This window comes from Staurois parvus, unplaced genomic scaffold, assembly GCF_062004578.1.
Source record: "Staurois parvus isolate SC_StPar_1 unplaced genomic scaffold, SC_StPar_1.0 ptg000811l, whole genome shotgun sequence".
NCBI lineage: Eukaryota > Metazoa > Chordata > Amphibia > Anura > Ranidae > Staurois > Staurois parvus.
Genome location: NW_028318607.1, coordinates 554,854 through 580,617, shown reverse-complemented (window position 1 = coordinate 580,617; position 25,764 = coordinate 554,854). Strand labels below are relative to the sequence as shown.

Here is a 25,764-nt window from a genome sequence, read left to right as displayed (position 1 = left end):
CCCTACTCTATTCAAAACTTACAAAAAATTTCAATAATCTGCATCGTCATAATGCTTCTGGTAGCTAGAACAGCAAATAACAGAGCGCTCCCAATCCTGTGGAAGTCCATAGAGTCACAAGTCCAGGAACCGTTAAAATCGAAATTCACTTTAATGTTGGGTTAGAAAGCATGACATGTAGGAGTGCCAAGATTGAAACATCACCAAACCAGAGGAGAGAAGAAACACATTTTCCCAGAAGCTGGAGGATGACACATGATCCTGGACCCAACAGTAGGTTGTTCAGCCCAAGAGCCTCAGGACAGTGGGAAGGGTGTGTGGATGGCAGCTGCTGGGATCACTAAAATGGCGTATCCACCGGAAGTCACAAGCCCCAGATCCGGTTGTTATGTCTGGTGAGAGACCGCCTGCACAGGGGCTGGTGAGGGTAAACTGGAAGCCTAGTGGAGCACTCAAATCACATCAAACCAAAGGAGAGAAGCCGGTCATCTTGATAACATGTTTTAGGGACTTGTCCCTTCATCAGATCATGTCAAGTGCCAGATTATATCAGGGGTCCGAAATAAGGTATGTAATGAAAATGGAAACATTTTATTTATTTAGCATGTTAACGAGGAGGGGGAGAGAAACCAGCAAAGGTCAAATAAAGGCAGAAAAAACGTGAGCTTAAAAAAAAAAATAAAATTGTACTCTATCCAGAAACCGCTGTAATCTAGAAAAGGCACTCGCTGACCTTAGCAAGGGCATCAGCACACAATGAAACCCAAAGAAATCCAGTCTCCTGACTTTGTTTCACAAATCATTTTTTTTCACCATAACACAAATAATTTTATTAACACTATAAACAGATTACAAATGTACAGACTAAATGTGACACAAGACTTTGTATTCTGGGGTGCGGCTGTGTTCGGCCACTTGACTTGTACACAGAACATGGAGCAGATTGGTTTGAAACTTAACCAAGTGCAAAGCAAAGGAAATCGAGAAACCTTGAAATTAATTCTGTTTCTTTTTTTTCTTAGGGATCTTTCGCCAAAATAAAGAGCTTTTCATTTTATAGCAGGTAACATAAAAAGCGGATGTTAAGTTCAGGCCCAGCCAGAGATGGGACATCCAATGAGGTTAGGTGGGCTGAGCAGGAAAGAGAATTTACGTAGTAACGCTCGGCTTCGTCAACTCATTTCCACATTCCACGAGTCCATACAGATGGAGTATGCAGAAGAAGCAAGTGCCGAGGGGGTTGCCTTTTAACAAAATGTCACCCGTTCCTGAGTCATGTTTGCCAAGAAAACTAAACTAAACCCAAAAAGCAGTCCTTTGAGGCCATTGGATTCCGTGATCAGTCCTCATCCACGGAGCACAACCAGCACTAACCTTCCTCTAACCGCCATTTCTGTGACTCCTCCTCCCGAACGTCTGGCCGGATCTGGTTGCGCATTCCACCCAAGACATTGGAGGTGGCTTCCGTCGCTACAATAAGAGGCTTAACCACTGCGGGTGGGATTTGTCTAAGGACTCCTCCTACGGCTCCCGTCACCCCTCTGTTCTCATGCTCGCGGGCTGCCGTCTCATAGATTGTTTGAGCGGTGTCTGTTATTCCCTGCAGGGAGATAAAAAGCCACATTAGAAAGCCATAGATGGTGGTTGGCTGGGAGAGTTTAACCACCCAATGAATTGTGCTAGCTGGAGCTATGCTTTCATTTGTTTGTAGATTACTTAACCCCTTCATGCCTAAGGGTAAAACAAATCTAAATGCCTAAGCACAATTTTGCAATGTTGACATGTGTTAGTAAAACCGTACATATCATCAACTACTTTGTACATCCAGGTGAATTATTCCTTGTATTTTTCAGGACAAATTGGTCTTTCATTTGGTGGTAAATGGTAATGGATAGCTTGTGATTTTTTTTTATTATCAAAGGAAAACTGGCCCAAAATAGTAAAAAAAAAAATCATTTTTTTAAATTTAGCTGTGTGTTTCTTGTTACAACCATAACCTACCACCAAAGAACAACCCAAAATACATTTTCCAACTCTTGATGATCACGGTGATACCATATATGTGTATGTTATTTGTTGCTTGTACCCGTAGTACAGCCCAGAAACAATAGTGCATATTTTGGTTTTGGTTTTTTTCTACCTAAAATACACTGACACCATTTTTTTTTTTTTAAATCCTGACCTTTGACCCCAACCTTTTAACCTTGACCTTTGACCCTGACTCAAACACTTACCCTGGCACTGAACTAGATCAAATCTTGATCTAAGTATTTTTTCTATTTTCTTTTTTAACCATTTCCATGCCGGGCAATTTTACACCTTCCTGCCCAGGCCATTTTTCAGGTTTCAGCGCTCTCACACTTTGGGTACAATGTTGTATGACTGCGCAATTGTCATTCAAACTAAAATTTTTATCATTTTCTTCACACAACTAGAGCTTTCTTTTGGTGGTATTTAATCACCGCTGGGGTTTTCATTTTTTGCTAAATTAATAAAAAAAGACCAAAAATTTTGAAAAAAAACCAAGTTTTTCTTTGTTTCTGTTATAAAAGTTTACATCTTGGCCTAAATTTATGAAGAACAATTATTTATTTGTATTCTGCTACATGTCTTTGGTGAAAATAACCCAAATTAGGATGTATTATTTAGTTTGTAGGAAAGATATAGAGTTCACAAACTATGGTATAGATCTGAAAATTGATCAATCCTGAAGTACTGACAGCCAATCTAATTTCTTGAGGTCCAAGAATGTCAGAACAGTACAGATATCCCCCAAATGTCAGGACAGTACAGATATCCCCCAAATGTCAGGACAGTACAGATATCCCCCAAATGACCCCTTTGTGCAAAGTAGACAGTCCGACGTACTTCATAAGAGGAATGGCGAGTTTTTTGAAGTTGTATTTTTTTTGTCATAATTTTTCAGAAAATGAAAAAATTAAAAAAATTATTTCACAGCGTCATCATATAACTGGCATGGCGGTGATCAGGGACACTGACTGGTGACAGTATGAAAAAAGAAAAAAATTGATATTTATATATATATATATATATATATATATATATATATATATATATATATATACATACATATACATACATACATATACATACACACACACACACTTTTTTTTATTATTTTTAATTTTTTATTAAATATTGTTTTATTTTTTTATGATTTTTTTTCATATTTTACTATGACCAAAGTAGTACAATGTTACCATAGTAACATTGTACTACTTTGGGAAAGTGATCAGTATTTTTTTTTTTTTACACAATTTGCTTATAGCAAATAATTACTTTGCTATAAGCGAGCATTTACCTGAATGAAATAGATTCATTCAGGGGTTTTTTTTTTTTTTGTGCTTAGCTGTGATTTGGCCACAGCTAATCACATGACATGTGCATGTGAGCTGCTGTGACCATTCACAGCTAGGCACTAGTATACAATGGATGGCATGAATGAAGCCATCCATTGTATACAACTGTCATGTGACCTGCTGTGATTGGTCACAGCAGGTCACATGGTACCAGCATCGGGGGCTGGTACTCAGATCTGTCATCGGCCGTGTCCAAGGTACACGGCCGGTGACAGATCGCGCCGCTCTGCAACCGCGCATGTGCGGGAGGACACCAAATGTCGTGCACCCGGAAAGCTAAAGCATTTTTGCGGCCGCCAAACGGCTATAGGCCGGGCAGCTAATGGTTAATATTTATGTCATTTTTTTTTTTTTACAAACATTTTTTTTCCCCCTCTATGCCAGGACTTAGAGATACAATGTATCTCTCTCCTCCATTCATAGGGAGAAGAAAAAACAATGGGGCCGGGCTGTACAGTGACTGATCACTGTGATAGCCAATCAGAGGCCATCACAACGATCAAGTGACCTGGAATTGGGAATCGTTAGAACAGGACTCGATTCTCTTAGTGACACTGCGGTCTTGGTGCTGGGAGCGCACCGTGTTGCGTGCTCACAGCAGAAAGACAGGTACGCAAATATGTGGCCCCACGGAAAAAAGCCCAGTTCTGTGAGGCCGCATATTTGTGTTACGTCAGCGTCAAGGGGTTAAAATCCATTTAAGAGTAAATGTCCAAAACTACCTCTGTCAACACGGTGACAACAATGCTGCAAGATTTCCCTGCAGAATAAACAGCGTTGTCACTCTATGAAAGGAAGTGGATAAAGAACAGATCTATTAACAACAGTTAATAAGAGTAAGTTACAGAGGAGATTCAGAAAAACATCCATGTAAACCATGAAAGGGGGATGACAGCCCTGGAACTTGAACCTCTATCACTTGACCTCGGGAAGGTTATACACCCTTCGTGACCAGGGCATTTTTTGCTATGCAGCACTGCGCTACTTTAACTGGCAATTGCTTGGTCATACAACACTGTACCCAAATAAAATTTGTATCATTTTTTTTTTTCACAGAAACACAGCTGTTGGTGGTATTTGATTACCATTGGGTTTTTTATTTTTTTTATTATACAGAGAAAATTGTGAAAAAAAAAAGCTAGATATTTTCTACTTTCAGTTATAAAACATCCAATAAAAAATAAAAATCAAGAAAATCACATTTCTTCATAAATTTAGGCTAAAATGTATTCTGTTACAAAAAACAAAAAAACTCTATGAAAGTGTATATTCATTGGTCTGTGTGAAAGTTATAGTGTCTACCACTTGAAATGTGTGTAAAAAGTGCTGCTTTTACTAACAGATCTGGTTGTTTTTCCTCCCTGCTCTGCAGGGAGAGGAAACAGCCAGTCTACTGAACTGTGTACAGAACCCTATGTTGTTTGTAAACACCCTCATGCCAGGGTACTAGGTGTAATCCTAGACTCCCATCTGTCCTTTGAGCCCCAAATCCAATCACTGTCCAAATCTTGTAGACTTCACCTCCACAACATCTCCAAGATACGCCCGTTCCTAACCTCGGAAACCACTCAGCAACTTATCCACTCCCTTGTTATATCTTGCCCCGACTATTGTAACTCCCTCCTCATTGGCCTACCTCATCGCAGGCTATCCCCTCTTCAGTCTAACATGAATGCTGCTGCCAGACTCATCCACCTTACTAACCGTTCTGTATCAGCCACCCCTCTCTGCCAATCCCTCCACTGGTCTCCACTCAGTGTCCTCCATCCCTCTCTGCCAATCCCTCCACTGGCCTCCACTCAGTGTCCTTCACCCCTCTCTGCCAATCCCTCCACTGGCTTCCTATTGCCCAACGGATAAAATTCAAAACACTAACAATAACATATAAAGCCATTTATAACTCTGCCCCAAATGACATCACCAATCTGGTCTCCAAATATCACCCAAACCGTACTCTCCGCTCCTCACATGACCTCCTACTCTCTAGCTCCCTGCTCTCCTCCTCCCATGCTAGTCTCCAGGACTTCTCCAGAGCCTCCCCATCCTCTGGAACTCTCTACCCCAATTTATCAGACTATCGCCTACTCTGCTCACTTTTAGGCGATCTGTGAAAACCTATCTCTTTAGGGAAGCCTATCCTGCCCTCAGCTAATAATGGAATCTTCTACACTTCCAACCAGTCCATCCCCCCCAGTTACTACATTTTGTACCACTAGCCCCTCCCTCCTAGATTGTAAGCTCCCAGGATCAGGCCCTCCTATCCCTCTTGTATTGAACTGTATTGTTGCTGTATTGTCTCCCGTTATATTGTAAAGCGCTGAGCAAACTGTTGGCGCTCTATAAATCCTGTATAATAATAATAAAACACATGACTCTGTGCTGTGATTGGATATAAGCGATCAGCAGGTCTCAGCCATATATCATTGGCCGGGACCTGTTGACAAAGTCCTGCTGTAATCCAGGGACAGTGCAGATCAGCAGCGGGGGCAAATGCGTGCTAATAACATGAGAAAGCTGAATGACGTAAGTGTATGTGATCCAGCCTGCCCATGCTGCCTGCTGTATATGTACTGTGGGCGGGTGGGAAGTAAAGTCAGCACCTACATTTCAACCCTCGCTGTTTTTATTTTTGGGAACTCTATAAACAAAAGTGTTTGTAAAGCCGAAACATTTAAATCCTGGATACAGTAGGCAATGGTTACGAGCACTGTAAGTTTTTTTATCCATTGGTGAGATCTCCCTTTATTTCCTGTCTCAGAAACCCGAAGGTTGATGAGATCGCTTCAAAGTGAAAGGAAACCCCTACTAAACAATTGTCCCCAAACCAAGGTGACCCATCGGAAGATTTCCCCACTATTTCTGTTGTTGAGACAACTCAATCATTTTTCATTTCCCTCCACTTTCTGTACCAGAAGCAATGGTCACCAGGAGGGAGAACATCCCCAGCAGAGCTATAAAAACTTGACAGGGTTTCTAATCCTTCCCCACTTTGGCTTTAAATATACTTCCAAAGAAGACCTAGTCTATATGAAAATCAGGATATTGCTGATATATATAAACTGAGAAAAAAAATGAGAAATGTAAGGTGCTAATGTAATACAAAACACTAGCATAACAGCTGCTAGATATATTGTATGTTTCACCTCTTCCTCATTCAAAGATTATAGGAAGATTTTTAGAGAAAAAGACAAAGGTCAAGACAAATGTCCTGCCCACACAGGGGCTTTGACATGAGAAAACATTAAAACAAGATCTGATATGGAGGAAATAACAGAGAAATGTAAACTCTGAGATGTTAGACCAGAAATATTCAGCATCTGGCGATTGGTTATTGCTGAGCTGAGCAATTCGAGAAGATAGAAAGATAATGGTGCTAAAGAAGGAGAAGGGGGAGGTTGGAGCCTTGTAAGTTAGGAGAGAATAATTAGAATGGAAGAGGCCAGATTGAGGGGGGAGAGGGATCCCACGAGTTCTGTAAGGCTGGCTGGGTCCAGAGATGGTAGGGTATAATTAAGCCACTGGTCCCGGGTTTTAAGGGACTTGGGCTGGGAATCATTGAGGATGCTGGACATTTTACCATGAACCAACATAAGGGTCATTTGGTCTTTGACTTCCTGTATGGAGGCTGAGAACTTCTTCCAGGCCTTGGCTATTGTTTGTTTGTCTGCCAGAAAAAGGAATATGGCCAATCATTGTTGAGAAGCATGAAGACCTGGGATTGGGCAATGAAGCAGGGCATATTTAGCCTACTTGTGGATAATGAGATGAAACAGGGTGTGGAGAAGCATGAAGAGTCTAGACCAAACAAAAAGCAGTTTCGGGCAGGACCACCATATGTGTAATACATCACCTCATGGGCCACACCCGTCAGAGTAGTTCGAGTTTGCTAAGGCTATCCGGGCTGAAACCCAGTAGGATGATTTACCTCTTTAACCACAGTGTAGGCTTTGGCCACGCCTTCTCTGAGATCGACAGGCTGATGCACCAATCTGTGGTGAGAAAATCTTTTCGCTCTTTTCAGCTCTATAGGACTCGGCCCGGGGGACACCATGTCATAGGCGGTCTCTGCTGCAGCCTGATCAGCACAGGGAGAGAAAAAGCAAACCAGCAGAAGACAGCATTACTTTTTAAATGTTTATATTTATATAACCACTTACCCATAGCATGCAACCAGATGTGTACATCAGGGGCGGACTGACAACTCATGGGGCCCCCGGGCAATAGGGGATCATGGGGCCCCTGTGTCCTTGCCCAAACTCAAAAAAGCCTATGAAAAAGGTACCAGGGGCATCTCATGGGGCCCCCTACTGAGCCCGGGCCCTCGGGCAGTGCCCGAGTTTCCAAATGGTCAGTCCGCCCCTAGTCTACATACACTCACCAGCCACTTTATTAGGTACACCTTGCTAGTTCCAAGAAAAAATCCCCCACACCATTCCACCCCCAGCCTGAACCGTTGATAAAATCCGGATCCAGATCAATGCTTTCATGTTGTTTATGGCAAATTTTTACCTTACCATCTAAATATCACAGCAATCAGTCTGCCCTTTCTCCTCTGACCTCTTCAAGGCATTTTCGCCCACACAACTGCCACTCACTAGATATTTTCTCCTTTACGGACCATTCTCTGTTAACCCTAGAGATGGTTGTGTGTGAAAATTCCAGCAGATCAGCAGTTTTTGAAATAATCAGGCCAGCCTGTCTGGCACCAACAACCATGCCACAAACAGTCATTTAAACACTCTTTCTTCCCCATGCTGATGCTTGGTTTGATCTTTGCCACATCTAGATGCCATGTGATTGGCTGATTAACAATTTGTGTTACCAAGCAATTGAACAGGTGGACCTAATAAAGTGGCCGGTGAGTGTATATTTCTTTGTTTTCTGCATAGCAGACCAGCAGTCACACCTTACTTTGTTACCGGTACTCGGTCCTTGTTCTTAGGTTTGGTAAACCATTATTAGATTTCTAATGTGTATTAGTGATTTGTGTTACCAAGCAATTAAATAGGTGCACCTAATAAAGAGGTCAGTGAGTGTATATGTACATGTGAACCAGGAAAATGAGTTCTAGATGGCAGCACAGAAATAGGAATATAAACAAAATAATGCAGCGCTAATTAAAAAACATGGTACCAAAGTGGAGCAGCACAGGGCAAGGTGAACAGGAGATGCAGACCTGGCAGGACGTAAAGACTGACAATACTGTTGCTCAAATCTGCCCTCTCCACCCCTTCATCCAAAGTGAGGGCACTCTAATACAGGGAGTGTTTTACTGGTCAGATCACCAGGTGAAAACAGAAAGAAAACAAATTAATCCTCCACATCTAAGAATTGATTGTCGGATGGGAGTTTCTTCAAGGTTTGAAGATCTTTAACCTCCTTGGCGGTATGATTCTTTCCGATTTTTTGTGCTGAAAGCGGTACCATTTTTTTGCATGGAAATATGTAGTTTTTTATTGTAGGCTGTAATTTTTAGGAATAACTCACTGAAATCTGTCCGAACAAGAGTCTATTAAACATCCCGGGTATGATAAAATTTGAAACACGAAATCATAAATTATAATTGAATAAATAATCATAAAAAATAATAATATAATAATAATAAATTTAATTCAATAATATAATCAAACCAAAAACACTGAAATTTGAAATACAGAGGCAAATTCGCACATCACTGAGCAAAGTCGCAAAATTGTTTTCAGTGTCTGATGACGAATTTCCCCCACGAATCATTATCACTCAATTCTGCAAGTGGTTCTGATTTACTATCGCTGTTCTCTAGCCGGTCTAAAACCGCTTTTGACGTAAAGGGACGCTTTTTGGACGCCATGGACTTTTCTAAGTTTCCAGGCAGAAAGAACAGTAAAAATGCAGGCAGGGCGCCGGACAAAGCACTCGGGACAAAATGTATGTGAAATGCATTGAAATAGCAATGACAGCAAAAATGACATTTTTTAAAAAAATTCAAATTTCCCACCGGTTCCGGCACCCGTACGTCCCGACGTCACAGGGACCGGAACACAGAAGCCAGATGCCGGCATCGGCCAGAGGAGATGGCCGGGGATGCTGCAGGGGACACATCGCGGGAGCGAAGGACAAGGTAAGTGCTGCAGGGACCCCCAGAGCAGCGCCGCATGGTAAGCCCGAGTGTAGCTCGGGGTTACCGCTTTTGGTATAGAAATTTTACCCCGAGCTACACTCGGGAATACCACTAAGGAGGTTAAAGAGGAGGAATTATCCTATATCTGGGAGAGGATTTCTACTGATTACCTGCCATACTGATTTCTTATCACACTGCGCTTACTGACCGGTGTTATACGGTCAAATTGTCTCGTAAGGGTCTAATTTTTTCAGGTGTATGGTGACTGTTCACGAGATCAGAATCTTCTCTTGCATCTTACTTCATTTATTTGAGGACTCATATGGACTTTTATTTTGACGTTTTTATGTTTTTTAATTAGCGCTGCATTTTTTTTGTTTATATCTGCAATATCGCCTTTTATGCGCAAGCTGCTTTTACTCTGCTTTATTGTATTTTCATTTTTGAGTGTTGTTATATCGAAACGCAAGTATTGTGTTATATACAGAAATAGGAATACCTGAATAGTTTGGACAACTCTATTGGTGAGTTCCAGAGCAGCCATTGCTGTAGACGTGCCGAACGAAGCAGCTCCTCTTTGGAAGCCCCGTACGATACGGCCATCTTTGCAGTATTGCTCAATAGGCAGCCACACCAAATCTTTAAGACCCTGAACTGAAAGAGAATGCATATTTTGAGACACAATACCACCAAACCAGGCTTTAATCCAAAAGATCCCAACAGGTAATCAGCATGAAAGAAATTTTGGCTTTTCAACTTGCAGGGGAGCTTGGACATCATTGAGATTGAAAACAACTGCCATCTCCTAATAAAGAATTATAAATAGAATAATCACCTTACAAGGAAGTATCTTACTGATGTCACGGTCCACCTACCACACACACAACACTAAAAGGATGGAGTGTGAATGAAAGCGAGTAATAACAATTAAGAGTACAACGTAAGCATCGGAAAAATGTCAAAGAGAAAAAAAAAAGTCCTATTGTATTCAAGGTTGAGGTTTCCAGTCTAAAGCCGGCCACACATGGATCGAAGTTCAGATGGTTCAGCAAGGACCGGCCAAAATTTGATCAGTACAAGGGCAGGATAGTTGTACAGAAGTTGCTCTACCAATCATCATCTATACTAAAGCAGTGATCAGTGTATTCGGGTGGATGGGAAGTCTCCCCAATATCAGTATAATTTTTTTTCATTCAACCCACTGGTAGAACAAACAAAAAAATTATTATTATTATACAGGATTTATATAGCGCCAACAGTTTGCTCAGCGCTTTACAAAATAAAGCAGATCTAAGAACTGAGTGAACAACAGCCTTTGATTGCTCAGTTCTCAGTGTAGAGCCAGCAGGGGCAGCTACAGCACTGAATCAATGCTGCTGCCATCTAGGAGGTGTATGGGTGTATGTATGTATGTATGTTTATTTTTTTTTAAGCACTTGAAGTCCGGACACTTTCACTCCCTTCCTGTCCAGGCCAATTTTCAGCTTTCAGTGCCATCACACTTTGAATGACAATTGCGCGGTCATGCAACACTGTACCCATATGAATTTTTTAGCATTTTTTGAGACAGATAAAACTGTATCTTGGTGGTATTTATTCACCACTGGGATTTTTAGTTTTTTTCTATATAAATGAAAAAGTCCAAACATTTTGAAAAAAAAATATTTTACTTATAAAATTTTGCAAATAAATAATCTTTCTTCATAAATCTTGGCCAAAATGTGTTAATCTATCTTTTTAGTAAAAAAAAAACAAAAACAAAAAAAAAAAAAAATTAGTTTATAACCAAATATAAATTTTTTTTCACTTTTTTTTTTTTTTTAACATACTGTCACCCTAGCAGTACAGTGTCACCATAGTGACACTGTACTACTTGTGGGGGATGATGATGATTTTTTTTTTTTTTTTTTTTATACACACGGATTGCTTTTACACCCATAAAGGCAGTAAAAGCAACCATTTCTCCTTCTCTCTGGCTGCATTCTTGCAGCCATTGAAAAATACTGGGCGAGCTGTGATTGGTCACAGCTTGTCACATGGTACAAGGCTGTTGTGAATAGCCTTGCACCATGTGAGCTCTGTGATCATTCACAGATTTCACATGTAGTAAGCAATGATGTCAGGAAGTGACATCTAGTTTACTACTATTCATGTGATCACTATTTGGCCAATCAGTGATCACATGAATTGGGACCTCACACAGAGGTTCCATACAGCGATCTGTGTTCCGCTGTGTCTTCTGAACAAAGTGGGCACTGACCGCGGTGCCAAGCACTCCCAGGAAGCGCGCACAGGCAATGCAAGCGAGGGGATGTTTAGAAATGTCCACCCGCTTCGGCAGCGCTCCCGTCTGGCCGTTTATCTACATGGGCCGGACGGGAAGTGGTTAATCCTATTCCCCACGCTTCTCTTTTTAAGTGGCTCTGTGTATGTACTCATCTTTTCTGCTACTACCGCCACTGAACACCCTTTGATCCTCTTCAATCCTGAGAAATCTTCTGCTAAAGTCCTCAGGTAAACAGACTTTTCATGCAGGTCTCACCGTTTCCGTTCTCTGATCTCTATGTCACTATGGTATTCTTCCTGTAATGATGTGGAGGTCAGCTGGAAGGTCCATTGTGATCATCCAGAAAATATGTTTTTTTTCTGTGGACTCCAGCAGAAGGTTTCTCAGGATCAGAACGTTCAGCAGCATGGGCAGCAGGTAAGGTGGGCATGTACACTATTCTTTTAAAGGTTAAAAAAAACGTACAGGGTCACTTCAATTCAAAATTTTAGGAACACGTCCACTTCCTGTAATCTGAACATCCTAAAACACAATATAATTACCAAGTTGAACCAAAGAATGCATCGGCCCCACTCCTCCCAGAATCCCTGGCAACTGGTTCTTCTTAATGTCTGACAGCCATTCGTTAATGGCATAGGAGAAAAGTTTATCAACACCCAATAGGCTGCAGAGGAAAAAAATAAAAAATAAAACGAATTAAAAACAGGTTTTTAATAGCAGTGTACTGTTGAATGTAAAACCAATAAAGAACGTTTGTCAACTAAACAAAAAAGCAGAGGTCTATTTAGGTCATACAGCACTGTGTAGCATGCAGGAATTTATAGGAAGGGAACATGTCCATTGGATTGGGGGAACTAGAACTCATCATCCTAACGACGTTACATTTCTCTGAATATTGGCTTCACCTCCCCCCTATCCAAGTGTCTCTTTTGCAAGTTATTGCAAAGGCACTATATGCATTTGGATAACAGGAAAGCTACATTTTACAGCAAACATTTAATAAATGTTGCTCTCGAGGTCTAAAGATTTACCAACTTACTACCGATCCATGGAACTTTTTTGAACATTAGGGCTACTGTGTAATTTGGGACTGCTTGTTTAGTCTACCTGGGTTGCTTTGGCTACTATCACCCATTTACATGTATTCTTGTGGACCAGGTGTGGTTGATTACAGGGTAACGGAGTTTGGGCTCGATACCCTGGACTTTATTACGCTCGATTACACTGGCCCTTATTATGTAGGGGTTTATGACCCAAACTCAGTAGGTGAGTGATGACCGGAATGGCATAAAGTGATAAAGACAACATTGCCTTTTATATAGTGGGTGTGGTGAAGGATGATAGACTGAGATTTCTATATTGTTAGAAGTATTTGATAGCAAGGCACAATGGGGAAAAAAATTATCTGACCCCCCGCAGATTTTGTAAGTTTGCCCACTTACAAAGAAATGAAGGGTCTATAATTTTTATCATAGGTGTATTTTAAATTCTAGAGGCAGAATATCAACCAAAAATCCAGAAAAAAAAAAACACGATACAAATGTTATAAATTGAGTTGCAGTTCAGTGAGTAAAATAAGTATTTGATCCCCTACCAGCCAACAATAATTCTGGCTCCCACAGACTGGCTATGTGCTCATGTAGTACGCAGATTAGTCCGGTCAATTCAGGAAGGTGCTCCTAACGACAACTCATTATGTGTGTAAAAAAAAGCCAACTGTCCACAGAATCTCTTTCTTGGGCACCACCATGGGCAGGATCAAAGAGTTGTCTCAAAGGACATCAGGGACAAGATTGTAGACCCACACAAGGCTGGAATGGGCTACAAGACCATCAGCAAGAAGCTTGGTGAGAAGGAGACAACTGTTGGAGCGATTATTGGAAGAAATACAAAATAACCATCAATCACCCTCAGTCTGAAGTTCCATGGAAGATTTCGCCTCATGGGGTAAGGATGATCATGAGAAAAGTGAGGGATCAGCACAGAACTACATGGAAGGAGCTTGTGAATGATTTCAAGGCAGTTGGGACCACAGTCACCAAACTGATATGCCGCCATGGATTGAAATCCTGCAGCGCCTGCAAGGTCCCCCTCCTCAAGAAGGCACATGTAAAGCCCCGTCTGAAGTTTGCCAATGAACATTTAAATGATTCAGAGAGGGATTGGGAGAAAGTGCTGTGGTCAGATGAAACCAAAATTAAGCTCTTTGGCATTAACTAAACTCACCGTGTTTGGAGAAGGAAAATTACCCCAAGAACACCATCCCTACAGTCAAGCACAGAGGTGGAAACATTATGCTTTGGGGCCATTTCTCTGCTAAAGGTACAGTCAGACTTTGCCGCATTGAGGGGCCATGTATTGTAAAATCTTGGATGAGAACCTTCTACCTTCTTCCCTCAGCCAGAACACTGAAGATGGGTCGTGGACGGGTCTTCCAACTTGACAATGACCCAAAAAAGAGTGGCTCAAGAAGAAGCACATTAAGGTTATGGAGTGGCCTAGCCAGTCTCCAGACCTTAATCCTATAGAAAATTTATAGAGGGAGCTGAAACTTCAAGTTGCCAAGCGACAGCCAAGAATTCTGAAGGATTTAGAAAAGATCTGTAAAGAAGAGTGGACCAAAATCCCTCCTGAGATGTTTGCAAACCTGGTGACCAACTACAAGAAACGTCTGACCTCTGTGCTTGCCAACAAGGGTTTCTCCACCAAGTACGAAGTCATGTTTTGCTTGGGGATCGAATACTTATTTTACTCACTGAACTGCAACTTCATTTATAACATTTATATTGTATTTTTTGGGGGATTTTTTATTGATATTATGTCTCTATCATTTAATATACACCTATGATAAACAAAATATGAACCCTTCATTTCTTTGTAAGTGGGGAAGCCTGATGATTTTCCCCACTGTATTGCAAGCAATAAAATATTGATTTTGTTTTTTTAATTGTTTCAATTAACTGTGTACAGGCTATTGAGTTCCAAAGATGGTGGTTGCTTAAGTTCAGGGTGTCTATTCCTTGGCTTTTACTGAATTGTTTCTATGACCACCAGGACCACAGACAATTTTAGCGAGCATACTGTATTGTATTTGACTCCCTTTATGAATTCTAATTGAGTAAAGTGTCATTAAACCCACATTATTAAATGCTCTATTACATGCTGTTCATACTCACTATGAACTTGCTGTTGGGTCTCCCCTACCTGTCCATGTCCCCAATTCAACTGGGGATTTTGCAGAGCTGTGTTGGCAGAGCATTGAGTATTGAGCATTTCCTCCCATCACATCTCAGCAACCCATGTGACTATAGAATCACACATGGGCATATTCGCAGTGGTAAATGACAGCCCACACCTTTCCTCCTCCTCCATGCCCACAAATCAGCTAAACAGAATGGCAGTGGGATATTACATCTTTATTGATGGAGTCTTCACCTCCTTGGTATTCAAAGGCACAGGCTGGAGGGGTGCGACACAGCCTGTGACTGGCATAAGTCCGCCCACACCATGTTATTGTCATAAAATAATACAGATTTAATTTCAAATATATATTTGCATGACAATTTAAAGCGGTTTACTGATTTTACTTATTTTTAGTCTGTATCCCTGTTTTGTTTTTAACATGTGACCAGCAGCATGGGACTAGAAGTTCTTTCTGCCACTGTTTCCCTTCAGACAGGCTAGGAAAGAGCTGGGTCATGTGACAGCTGTATAGCTATTAGGAAAAAAAGCTAATTAGATGTTTTTATTAAGATAATTACAGTGCCATCATCCATACAGAAAGAGAATGGATAATGTAAATTAAAGAATGTGTGTTTAGTAGCACTTTAAAGTGATTCTAAAGGCTTACATTAAAAAACAAAACAAAAACACAAAAAAAAAAAACAAACAAACAAACATGTCTATACTTACCTGCTGTGTGCAGAGGTTTTTCACAGAGAAGCCTGTATCCTCCTTTTCTCGGGTCCCCCCGCCGCCACTCCTGGCCCCTCCTTCCTGTCAGGTGCTCCCACAGAAAGCATCTTGCTATGGGGGCACCCAAGCATGCGCACTCCCCAGCCGCTGTTCCGTGTGTCCATTCACACAAGGAGCCGCGACTGTGCCCTGCCCCCCCCTCTCTTCTCACTGGCTATGATTGACAGCAGTAGGAGCCAATGACTACGAGGAGATGGAGTCCCTGGATAGCCAAGACTCCAGTGCGCATTGTTGGATCGAGAGGGGGCTTGAGTGAGTATTAGGGCGGGATGCTGCACACAGGTTTTTTACCTTCATGCATAGAATGCATGAAGGTAAAAAACCTTGAGCCTTTACAACCACTTTAGTGTCTCTTAACCAAATAGACATGCTTTTGCTTGCCAATTTGCTTCAATCAAATTTGTGCTTTGCCAATTCAGGTCAGATTTACAGTTATGTTTTATTCAAAATATGTTACCCATGGCGGTAGCAAAGCCTCTTCAGCTTTAGTTCTGAGTTGTTCAGCTGGGCCAGGCCGATCAATATTCCAGTTAACGTACCCTAGGAACACAAACAAAAGACGTGACATATGAGAAGCCCACATAAAAAAAGCATGGAATGTATCCAACACAGGATGACGAGTCTTGGCTGGAAGACGTTGGTGATTGGAAAAGTATTATATAATCTTTGCTTGAATCATCCATAAATGTTCACACTGATCTGACTGTCCACTTTCCTGGCACCAATTAGTACCCTACGTTGTGTAACCTTTTTCCATTACAAACCTTGGCATGCAAAATAAAGTATTTAAATCAGAATACAAATACAAGTGTAACTACACCTTTTTTAGCTCTGGATAGAATAGAGAAAGATTAAAACCTCCGTCAGTTTATTTTTTGCTGTATCTCACTGGGGTATATTTCCTTACTTCTTGTGTTGGAGAGACAAAAAGGAAGTGATAGGAAAAGTCAACAAATGAAATAGAATTCCATAGTTATCACAGGAACAAATGAGGGGCTAGGCTGAGGGGCAGAATAGGCACTTCAGTTAGAGAGGGGCTCAAGAAGGGCAGGATGAAAAGCTCCACGTTGTCAGGATTTCTGCAGTTGTTGACCAGTATAGGAATTGGGTGGGCTTGCATGTTCTGGGCTCCTATGATTCCAACCCCATCACCATCCACAGCAAAGCATCCTGTGTATGGTGTACTTTATAGCATCTTCAGTATATGTATTAGACTCCCATCACTCTTCATTTCTGCTCAGACACCTTCACCCCAACCACCTGCCCTATCTGGTCCCTCTTCATTGGTGCTCAGACAACAGTGGAAGGGAGGACCATCCTCCACCCCAACCACTTGCCCTATCTTGTCCCTCTTCATTGGTGCTCAGACAACAGTGGAAGGTAGGACCATCCCCCAACCACTTGCCCAATCTGGTCCCTCTTCATTGGTGCTCAGACAACAGTGGAAGGGAGGGCTCTCCTCCACCCCAACCACCTACCCTATTTTGTCCCTCTTCATTGGTGCTCAGACAACAGTGGAAGGTAGGACCATCCCCCCCCCAACCACTTGCCCAATCTGGTCCCTCTTCATTGGTGCTCAGACAACAGTGGAAGGGAGGGCTCTCCTCCACCCCAACCACCTACCCTATTTTGTTCCTCTTCATTGGTGCTCAGACAACAGTGGAAAGGAGGACCCACCTCCCTCCAGACCACTTGGCCTATCTGGCCCCTCTTCATTGGTGCCCGGTCAGTACAAGCCCATCTGATTTTCTTGGGTCATATTCTGCAGAACAGGTTGCAAAAACATTATTGTCCTCCCCAAAGTTAACACCTACCTGATCCATTGAGACATGTTTTCCATGATAATCCAGCCGTATGGGAACTTCAGAGGTGAATCGGAATTCTCTGAACAACAGATGAAAGAGGTGATTAGTAAATGCACATTACAGAGGTTTATACAAGACAGAATTGCACATGTATTGCAATGTCTCTGTTTAGCCTTAGGCTTTAAGCTTTCTATAGGGACAGATGTCCCTGAGAGGGAGACGAGACATCTACATTTCATCTGTAGGAGTGGGATCCTGCATTTTCCTGTGCAACTTACCTAATGGGCAATCCAAGTGTGAATTGGCCCATTTTTTGGTCAGCATAATGTTCTTATTTCAAGCACTCATCACTGCCAAATAAAGTGTATTGAAGGTCAAAACTTTATATTTTTTATTATAGATAAATAGGGAATGGTTAAAGCTTGACATTTTTTTTCCCCATGTGTGTCCCATTGGAGAGATTTCCCTTTACTTCCCATCCTGCTGACATAACAGGAAGTGAGAGAAAATCTCTCCAAAATGAGAGTAATCCATTTTTAGACAGCTGTCTCTAAAATAAGTGTCCCCCATTAAAAGATTTTCCTTCTGTTCCTGTTCCAGAGACACAAAATTTTCAATCTTCCCTCATTTTCAGATACATTTTAGGTCAAAAGCTAATTAACCTATTAGTACAACTAGGTCTGCAGGAGTAAACCTACCAATATGAAATCCCATAACTTTTATACAAATACTGTCCCTGGTGGGAACTGTAAACAGGACTTAAACGCTAAAACTCAGTGCTGTGCCTCCATCCCTTACTTTTAAGGATGAACAAAAGGAAAAGGAAATCAGGGGATCAAGACACATGGATTACTTCACTGCGTAAACCTGCAAACTAGGGGGTGGAGGTGAAACTATAGAGGTCTGCGCGATCCAAACAATTAATATAATAAGGTCTGCACACCTAAACAATAATAAATATATCTTATTCCACCTATAAGGCCTCATTTACATAAGCATAACTTTCGGTACACCCATATGATGGGCACTATTTTTCCGCAGGGAATGCACAGGTTTTCTGTGCATCCTCGTAAGGAAGCCACATCCATGTCTACTGGGATGCAGAGGCTGCAGGGACACAGCCGCTGGTACCAATTTGACAGCTGAGAGAGTGTGCGTGTCCCCGAACTAAGACGGTGTGCAATTGGGGACATGCAATTGCACCAATGTCCAATCAACATGAAGGGGACTGTCTGCATGCAGATGCATGGAACATCTGTGCATTCTATGTGGGCAAAGACGACTCTTAACTTGGGTGTACGTATAGGTACGCCCATGAGAATGAGGCACTGAAGTGGTTGTAAAGCCTCCAGGTTTTTTACCTTCATGCATTCTACGCATGAAAGTAAAAAACTTATGTGCAGCCCCCCCCCCCCCAATGCTCACCTAAGCCCCCTCTCAATCCAGCGATGTGCACTGGAGTCTCGGCTAACCCAGGACTCCCTCTTCTCATTGGCTGAAACAGCCCGCTGCTGTCAATCACAGCAAGTGAGCCAATGAGAAGAGGAAGCTTGTTATGGGGGCACCCGTGCTCCATGTGTCCATTCACACACGGAGGTGGGGATCAGGCCCACCCTCTCTCTCTTCTCATTGGCTGAGACAGCCCACTGCTGTCAATCACAGCAAGAGAGCCAATGAGAAGAGAGAGAGAGAGGGTGGGGCTGAGCCCCAGCTCTGTGCAGCGGGTGCCCCCATAATAAGCTGCTTGCTGTGGGGCACCCAATAGGAGGGAGGAGCCAGGATTGCCGGCAGGGGACCCAAGAAAAAGAGGATCTGGGCTACTCTGTGCAAAACCACTGCAAAGAGTAGGTAAGTATAGACATGTTTGTTTTTGTTTTTTTATTTATGCCTTTCGAATCACTTTAATGCATTCTCTGCACCTTCTGTGCCACAAGATCCCCCCCAGAGCCCCAATATCCCCCCCCAATCTTTACTTAAGCTCGATCTTGATCCAGTGCTGTGACTCAAGAGTAGCGGCTGTCTCTACTCTCTCCCTCCTCACAGAGCAGATGGATAGCAGCGGGAGCTCCTATGGCTCCTGCTGCTGTAAGTCATATTCTGTGACAATGGAGCAAGGGGTGGTGCAGGGCTGAGCTGCACTGTCTGTGTCTATAGACACCGGTAGCGTGGCCTGGGATTCAGCCTGCACATATTTCACTATAGGGAGCAGCTTCATATGGTCAAATGTGAAGAAGAGGAGGAGCCAGGAGCACCAGCGGGGCGCCCCCAGAAAGGGAGGATCAGGGCTCACACAGAGCAGGTAAGTGCACCATGTTTATTATTAAATAAATTAAAAATGTAGGTTTGCAATCACTTTAAAGTACTGGGAGATTAAATTCCACAAGGTCCTATCTTATAAACAAATGACCCAAAATATGATAACTGAACTGGCACACCATGGAAGCCAAAATACTACAGCAGAAATTATGTGTATAATTAACTGTATCATACAATGTGCACAAATGTAAAATGCTCACCCCCCCCTAAGGAACATACCGGAAAAATACAGGCTGGTCGTTGAAAGAAGCATCGTCCTTCAAAGCGTCTGGGCCGTCACTGAACTCAGTAAAATTCACGTCACCGTTTTTCATCGGCTGGTTCTGACCTATCACTGAAATCACCGGCACTCGATTATGCACATTTAGATGTTTTGGCAGACTGCATGTGACATCGGAACCCGGTGCCCTCTTTACTGAAAATTCATGAACAAGAACAAACTGTTATTGTGTCTCCAAGTAAATCTACCACAGAAGAAATAAAATGCATGTTTCATATACAGTGGGGATCGAAAGTTTGGGCACCCCAGCTAAAAATTTGTATTAATGTGCATAAAGAAGCCAAGGAAAGATGGAAAAATCTCCAAAAGGCATCAAATTACAGATTAGACATTCTTATAATATGTCAACAAAAGTTAGATTTTATTTCCATCATTTACACTTTCAAAATAACAGAAAACAAAAAAATGGCGTCTGCAAAAGTTTGGGCACCCTGCAGAGTTAATATCTTGTACTGCCCCCTTTGGCAAGTATCACAGCTTGTAAACGCTTTTTGTAGCCAGCCAAGAGTCTTTCAATTCTTGTTTGAGGTATCTTTGCCCATTCTTCCTTACAAAAGTCTTCCAGTTCTTTGAGATTTCTGGGCTGTCTGTCACGCACTGCTCTTTTAAGGTCCATCCATAGATTTTCAATTATGTTGAGGTCAGGAGATTGTGAAGGCCATGGCAAAACCTTCAGTTTACACCTCTTGATGTAATCCCCCGAGGATTTTGAGGTGTGTTTAGGATCATTATCCATTTGTAGAAGCTATCCTCTCTTTAACTTCAGCTTTTTCACAGATGGCATCAAGTTACCATCCAAAATTTGCTGAAATTTTATTGAATCCATTTTTCCTTCTACTCGTGAGATGTTCCCTGTGCCACTGGCTGCAACACAACCCCAAAGCATGATTGATCCAACCCCATGCTTAACAGTTGGACAGAGGTTCTTTTCATTAAATTCTGTGCCCCTTCTTCTCCAAACGTACCTTTGCTCATTCCAGTCAAAAAGTTCACTTTTAACCTCATCGGTCCACAGAACTTGTTTCCAAAATGCATCAGGCTTGTCTATATGTTCATTTACAAAGTTCAAACGATGATTTTTTGTGGTGAGGACGTAGAAGAGGTTTTCTTCTGATGACTCTTCCATGAAGACCATATTTGTACAAGTATCTCTTTATAGTGGAATAGTGTACCACAACTTCAGTGTCTGCCAGATCTTTCTGGAGGGATTGTGCAGTCAAAAGTGGGTTTTAAATTGTTTTTCTCACAATCCTGGGAGCTGTTCTGTCTGATATTTTTCTTGGTCTTCCAGATCTTGCTTTAACTTCCACTGTTCCTGACGACTGCCATTTCTTAATTACATTCCGAACAGAGGATATTGACATCTGAAAACGCTTTGCAATCTTCTTATAGCCTTCTCCAGCTTTGTGAGCGTCAACTATTTTCAGTTTCAGTTTTCTAGAGAACTGCTTAGAAGAACCCATGGTGCGGATTGTTGGGGCAAGGTCAGATGAGTCTGGGCATTTAAAACCTTTGAGATTGACATCACCTGGTCTTCCCAGACGATGATTGAGAACAATCCATGACACTGGCAGGTCTCAGCTTGGCAAAGGGGGCAGTGCATGCTATAAATTCTGCAGGGTGCCCAAACTTTTGCAGATGCCATTTTTTTGTTTTCTGTTATTTTGAAAGTGTAAATGATGGAAATAAAATCTAACTTTTGTTGACATATTATAAGAATGTCTAATCTGTAATGTGATGCCTTTTGGAGATTTTTCCATCTTTCCTTGGCTTCTTTATGCACATTAATACAAATTTTTAGCTGGGGTGCCCAAACTTTTGATCCCCACTGTATACAGGCGATTCCTAATTTTGTCATTTGTGCCCCAATAGTTACATAGTAAGGTTAAAAAAGAAAAAAAGAAAAGAAGACAAGTCCAACCAATAAAATAATAAAACAGTAAACCTTCATATACACAATACTATACCAACAGTTGATCCAGAGGAAGGCAACAAAAATCCTATATAAACCATGGTCCAATTTATTCCAGCAGGAAAAAAAAAAAAAAAAATCTGTCTTGGTCCCCTGACGGCAACTAGATATTCCCTGGATCCCCCCTTGTTCTTTGTAATGAATTTAAAGTGAATAACTCTGCACCACGTTCACTATATGAACCATGTATATATTTATACATGTGATCCTACTCCCCCACTTCCCCCAATGGGTTAGCACAACTTCCCCCCAAACTAAAAGAATAAAATCCTACATTTTCTGTCTTCTGAATTTTGAACAAACAGCAGGTAGGCTCTTTTCCCTACAATGTGTAAGGCACATGATCATACATTCTCTATATGCCCCTTTCTTTCTACAGCATGGCTCTTCCCTGGACAATCATTGACCACTTGACTACTAGCAATGCATTGTGGGCTTTTTCTAGTATTTATAATAAAGCTGATGCAGCATGGCCTGTATCACACTACAACAAAAATCTGAAGAGTCATTGTAAATGCCCAGAACAGTAGTGTGATGAGATTTTAGAAAATGCATTTGTAAAATATAATTAAACATGGAGCTTTCTTTAACAATGTTATAGCTGAACTCTAGGCAGATCTTGTTAAAGTTCTCAGTGGTCCCCTTGGTCTTTTTCCCCCATCACTCTTCTACATATCCTATCTATGAATGAAGGAGTCAGACCTTTCATTCATCTACCCGTCCTCCATTCATAGGTAGCTTTTCATTCATGGAAGCTATGGTAGAACCTCTATGAATGGAGGAGGGGGGTGGAAAGGGCGGTCATAGTCGGCACTCTTGATGAGTGCCTGTCACAGGTCCCTTGGTTCTTTTACCACCCCAGCAGTACCAGGAGATTGCTGCTGCAGGGGCGGGGGTTCGGGTTCAGAAGACATCAGATTTTAGCAGCCATCTGTGCAAGGGACACTTCACATTGATAGTAAGTACTGTTCCTTGTACTGATCTAACATAAAGACATTTTTCACTAAACTAAAGCAGTCCATAGATTATGTAATTTTCTTTCCTTCCACCATGGAAGAAAATGTTTCAACTCCCCTGCAGTCAATGTTGACAGGGGAATGCCTCCAGCAGCTCTTACGTTCTGCCGGTGGAGAGCCTTCCCTGGTGACAGAACACAATGATCACAGTCAATGGATAGAATTCAGTACAAACAGCCTGCCCATAGATGAACCAGCCTAGATTCGATTCATCAATGGGCGACTTTATTCTTTAATATAAATCTGATTCTTTGAATCATTTTACCTTCAGGGTCCGGGGTCACCAATATTTCCACTTCTGCAGACAGGCTTGCGAAAAAGTCTTTCAGGAAAAACAAGGCATCCTGCAAAATAAACCATGATGGGGCATAAAACAGCAGGTAGAGACAAAAGGAGCACCAGCACAGCATCCAACCAGACCCACCTTTTCACTGACCCTGTGCAGCACAAAACAGCAAAAGTGAGAATCCGGCTGCTATGGGCAATGCTGACTGTTTATTTAATTCCACCACTGAACAGAGGAAAGAAAACTAAAGCAAAACTGGATCTCTGGCATAAAGCCCATTACTCCCAATAAAAGAAACGTCAAGCTGCTAAAGGAAACTGCTGTGTCCTGCACTTGTTTCTGCACTGTGTTATTGAATGACTTAAAGCTGAACTCCGGGGAAAATTCATTCCTACCCTTGCACTGTAAGGGTTTATTAATTGATTTTATCTAGGGTACCTTTAAATGCATTTTTACTTACCATACCCCTTGCTCCCGCAGGCTTTCCCTCTTTGTGCAACTGGTGCCCCCATATTGTTTATCACCGCTGGTAGCACTCTAATGTCATAGAGTACAATGCAGAACCAGCAATCCTGCATTGTAGTGAGGAAAACGCTAGCTGCAAGCAAAGTGAGGGATAAGTGAGCAAATTGAGAGAGAAGGGAAATAAACCTGCTTTTCAAGAGGTACCCTAGGCAAAGGAAAACAGAGCACTTCACAACAAGGGTAGTTTTGACATTTCCGTTGAGTTCAGCTTTAAGAAGAACCTCCAGCCAATGCTTTTTCTAGAGGAAGCCTTTGTCAGTTTTTTGTTGCTGTCTGCATCCCTATTAGGGAGATTTTACTTCCCATTTAAGAGCTACAACTGGAAGTTATTAAGAAATCGCCTCAGGTAATGAAAAGTATAACTCTGGACCTCCAGCAGGCTGACGCATTTCGAGGGCTTGCCTCTTCCTCAGAGCCAACTCAGCCAAGTCCTCAAAACGCGTAAGTCTGTTGGAGGTCCAGATTTCCCATTACGGACAGACACGTAGTACGGATTGGACAGAGCTGTTCTTTCACGATGTGCCTTTGACTGTATTGTCATTTTTTGAGTACAATACCTACTTTTATTATTTAATAAATGCTTTTTGTAAGGTAATGCACTAGGCCGGTGTGCCCTTTGTTTGATTTTCTCTACTTAGTATATTTGGACTACCTCGGTCATTTGAGGGCAGCAAGGCGTGCATATCCCAAGAAATTTGTGATGTGGTCCTATCCATACAGAGTCCATCCCTAAGCGCAGGAGGGATATCTGGGTTTGCCATTTCTTCACTCTTATTTCTATTCCTACCCCTGGCCTCGGGTTAATGGCATTATTATGAGCTGTCATCACTTGTAAATTAGGTGCGATTACTCCTGTATGTTATGATTCACAAGGCTGATGAGCCTCTTTATTCTGTTATATTTGCCATTTTGAACTTCAGAATTCTTTGTGATACGTTTGCGTGTTTTCAAGATAACTTGTCTTAAATGCTCAGGTATTTTTGTAAGTTCTTACGAAATAATAATAAAAAATAAAATAATAATAATATTTATAATATAATAAAATTATTGAATTAAAATAAATAAATAAATAAAGGAGCTAGTGGCTGAAACGTATGGCATAGAAGTCCCCTATTATACCAGCAATGTGTTCTGCAACAGAGGTGAACTGAAGAGCCTGGAAATCCACAAAAGCAGTAGAACTGTACTTGTTTTCACTAAGAAGGTTGTAAACCAACCACGTGATCTAACGGCACAACCTGCATTTTCTTTTACTGTGGGGTCTTGTGAGCTACTATGGTGTATGCTACAATATTTAAGTGCAGCGCTGAGTATAGTAAATTAATAGGACAAATATGGATAAAATTAATCCTGGGTATTTTAAAATATATATATATATAACATAAATATATATATAAAAGTTCAGAAACAAGAAAAATGGTCCAGGAAAGCAGCATGAATATAAAGTGCTCAGGTGACATAGAATTCCGGTGTTCGTGTAGTAGAGGTAAGGTAATGCGCACTCACCGGACGCGCATATCAATGAACTTTTGTTTATATATAAAATCCTGATGTCATCCGATAGTGGGGTGATCCTCCCTCTGTTTAGTGTGAGGCTGGTGTAGATGGTCCTCTTTCACTAGGGGGTCCTACTCCGTGCTCCTGGTAAGCACTATCCTCCGGGTGGGCTGGTTTCCACCATGTGGTAGTGATCCGTCCAAGGAATACGTCTGTGGACTCAGAGCGGCTGCGCTACACTGAGCCTGCGCCGTTACACTCTGACTGGGACCTCTCTGAGCTGCAATGGCTGCGGGCTTTCTTGGTTTTGAAATATATATATATA

General features: G+C 41.8%; 1 protein-coding gene across 1 annotated transcript in view; it reads right to left on the bottom strand.

Moving 5' to 3' along the window:
- Nucleotides 1-563: 563 nt before the first annotated feature.
- ATG2B (autophagy related 2B) overlaps nucleotides 564-25,764 on the bottom strand; it is a 139,999-nt gene continuing 114,798 nt past the window's right edge. Inside the window, 8 exon segments of the mRNA XM_089654863.1 lie at nucleotides 564-1,600; nucleotides 7,306-7,455; nucleotides 9,980-10,134; nucleotides 12,310-12,431; nucleotides 16,200-16,282; nucleotides 17,557-17,626; nucleotides 20,083-20,278; nucleotides 23,397-23,475. Coding sequence (XP_089510989.1) covers nucleotides 1,370-1,600; nucleotides 7,306-7,455; nucleotides 9,980-10,134; nucleotides 12,310-12,431; nucleotides 16,200-16,282; nucleotides 17,557-17,626; nucleotides 20,083-20,278; nucleotides 23,397-23,475 — 1,086 coding nt within the window. The 3' untranslated portion in view covers nucleotides 564-1,369.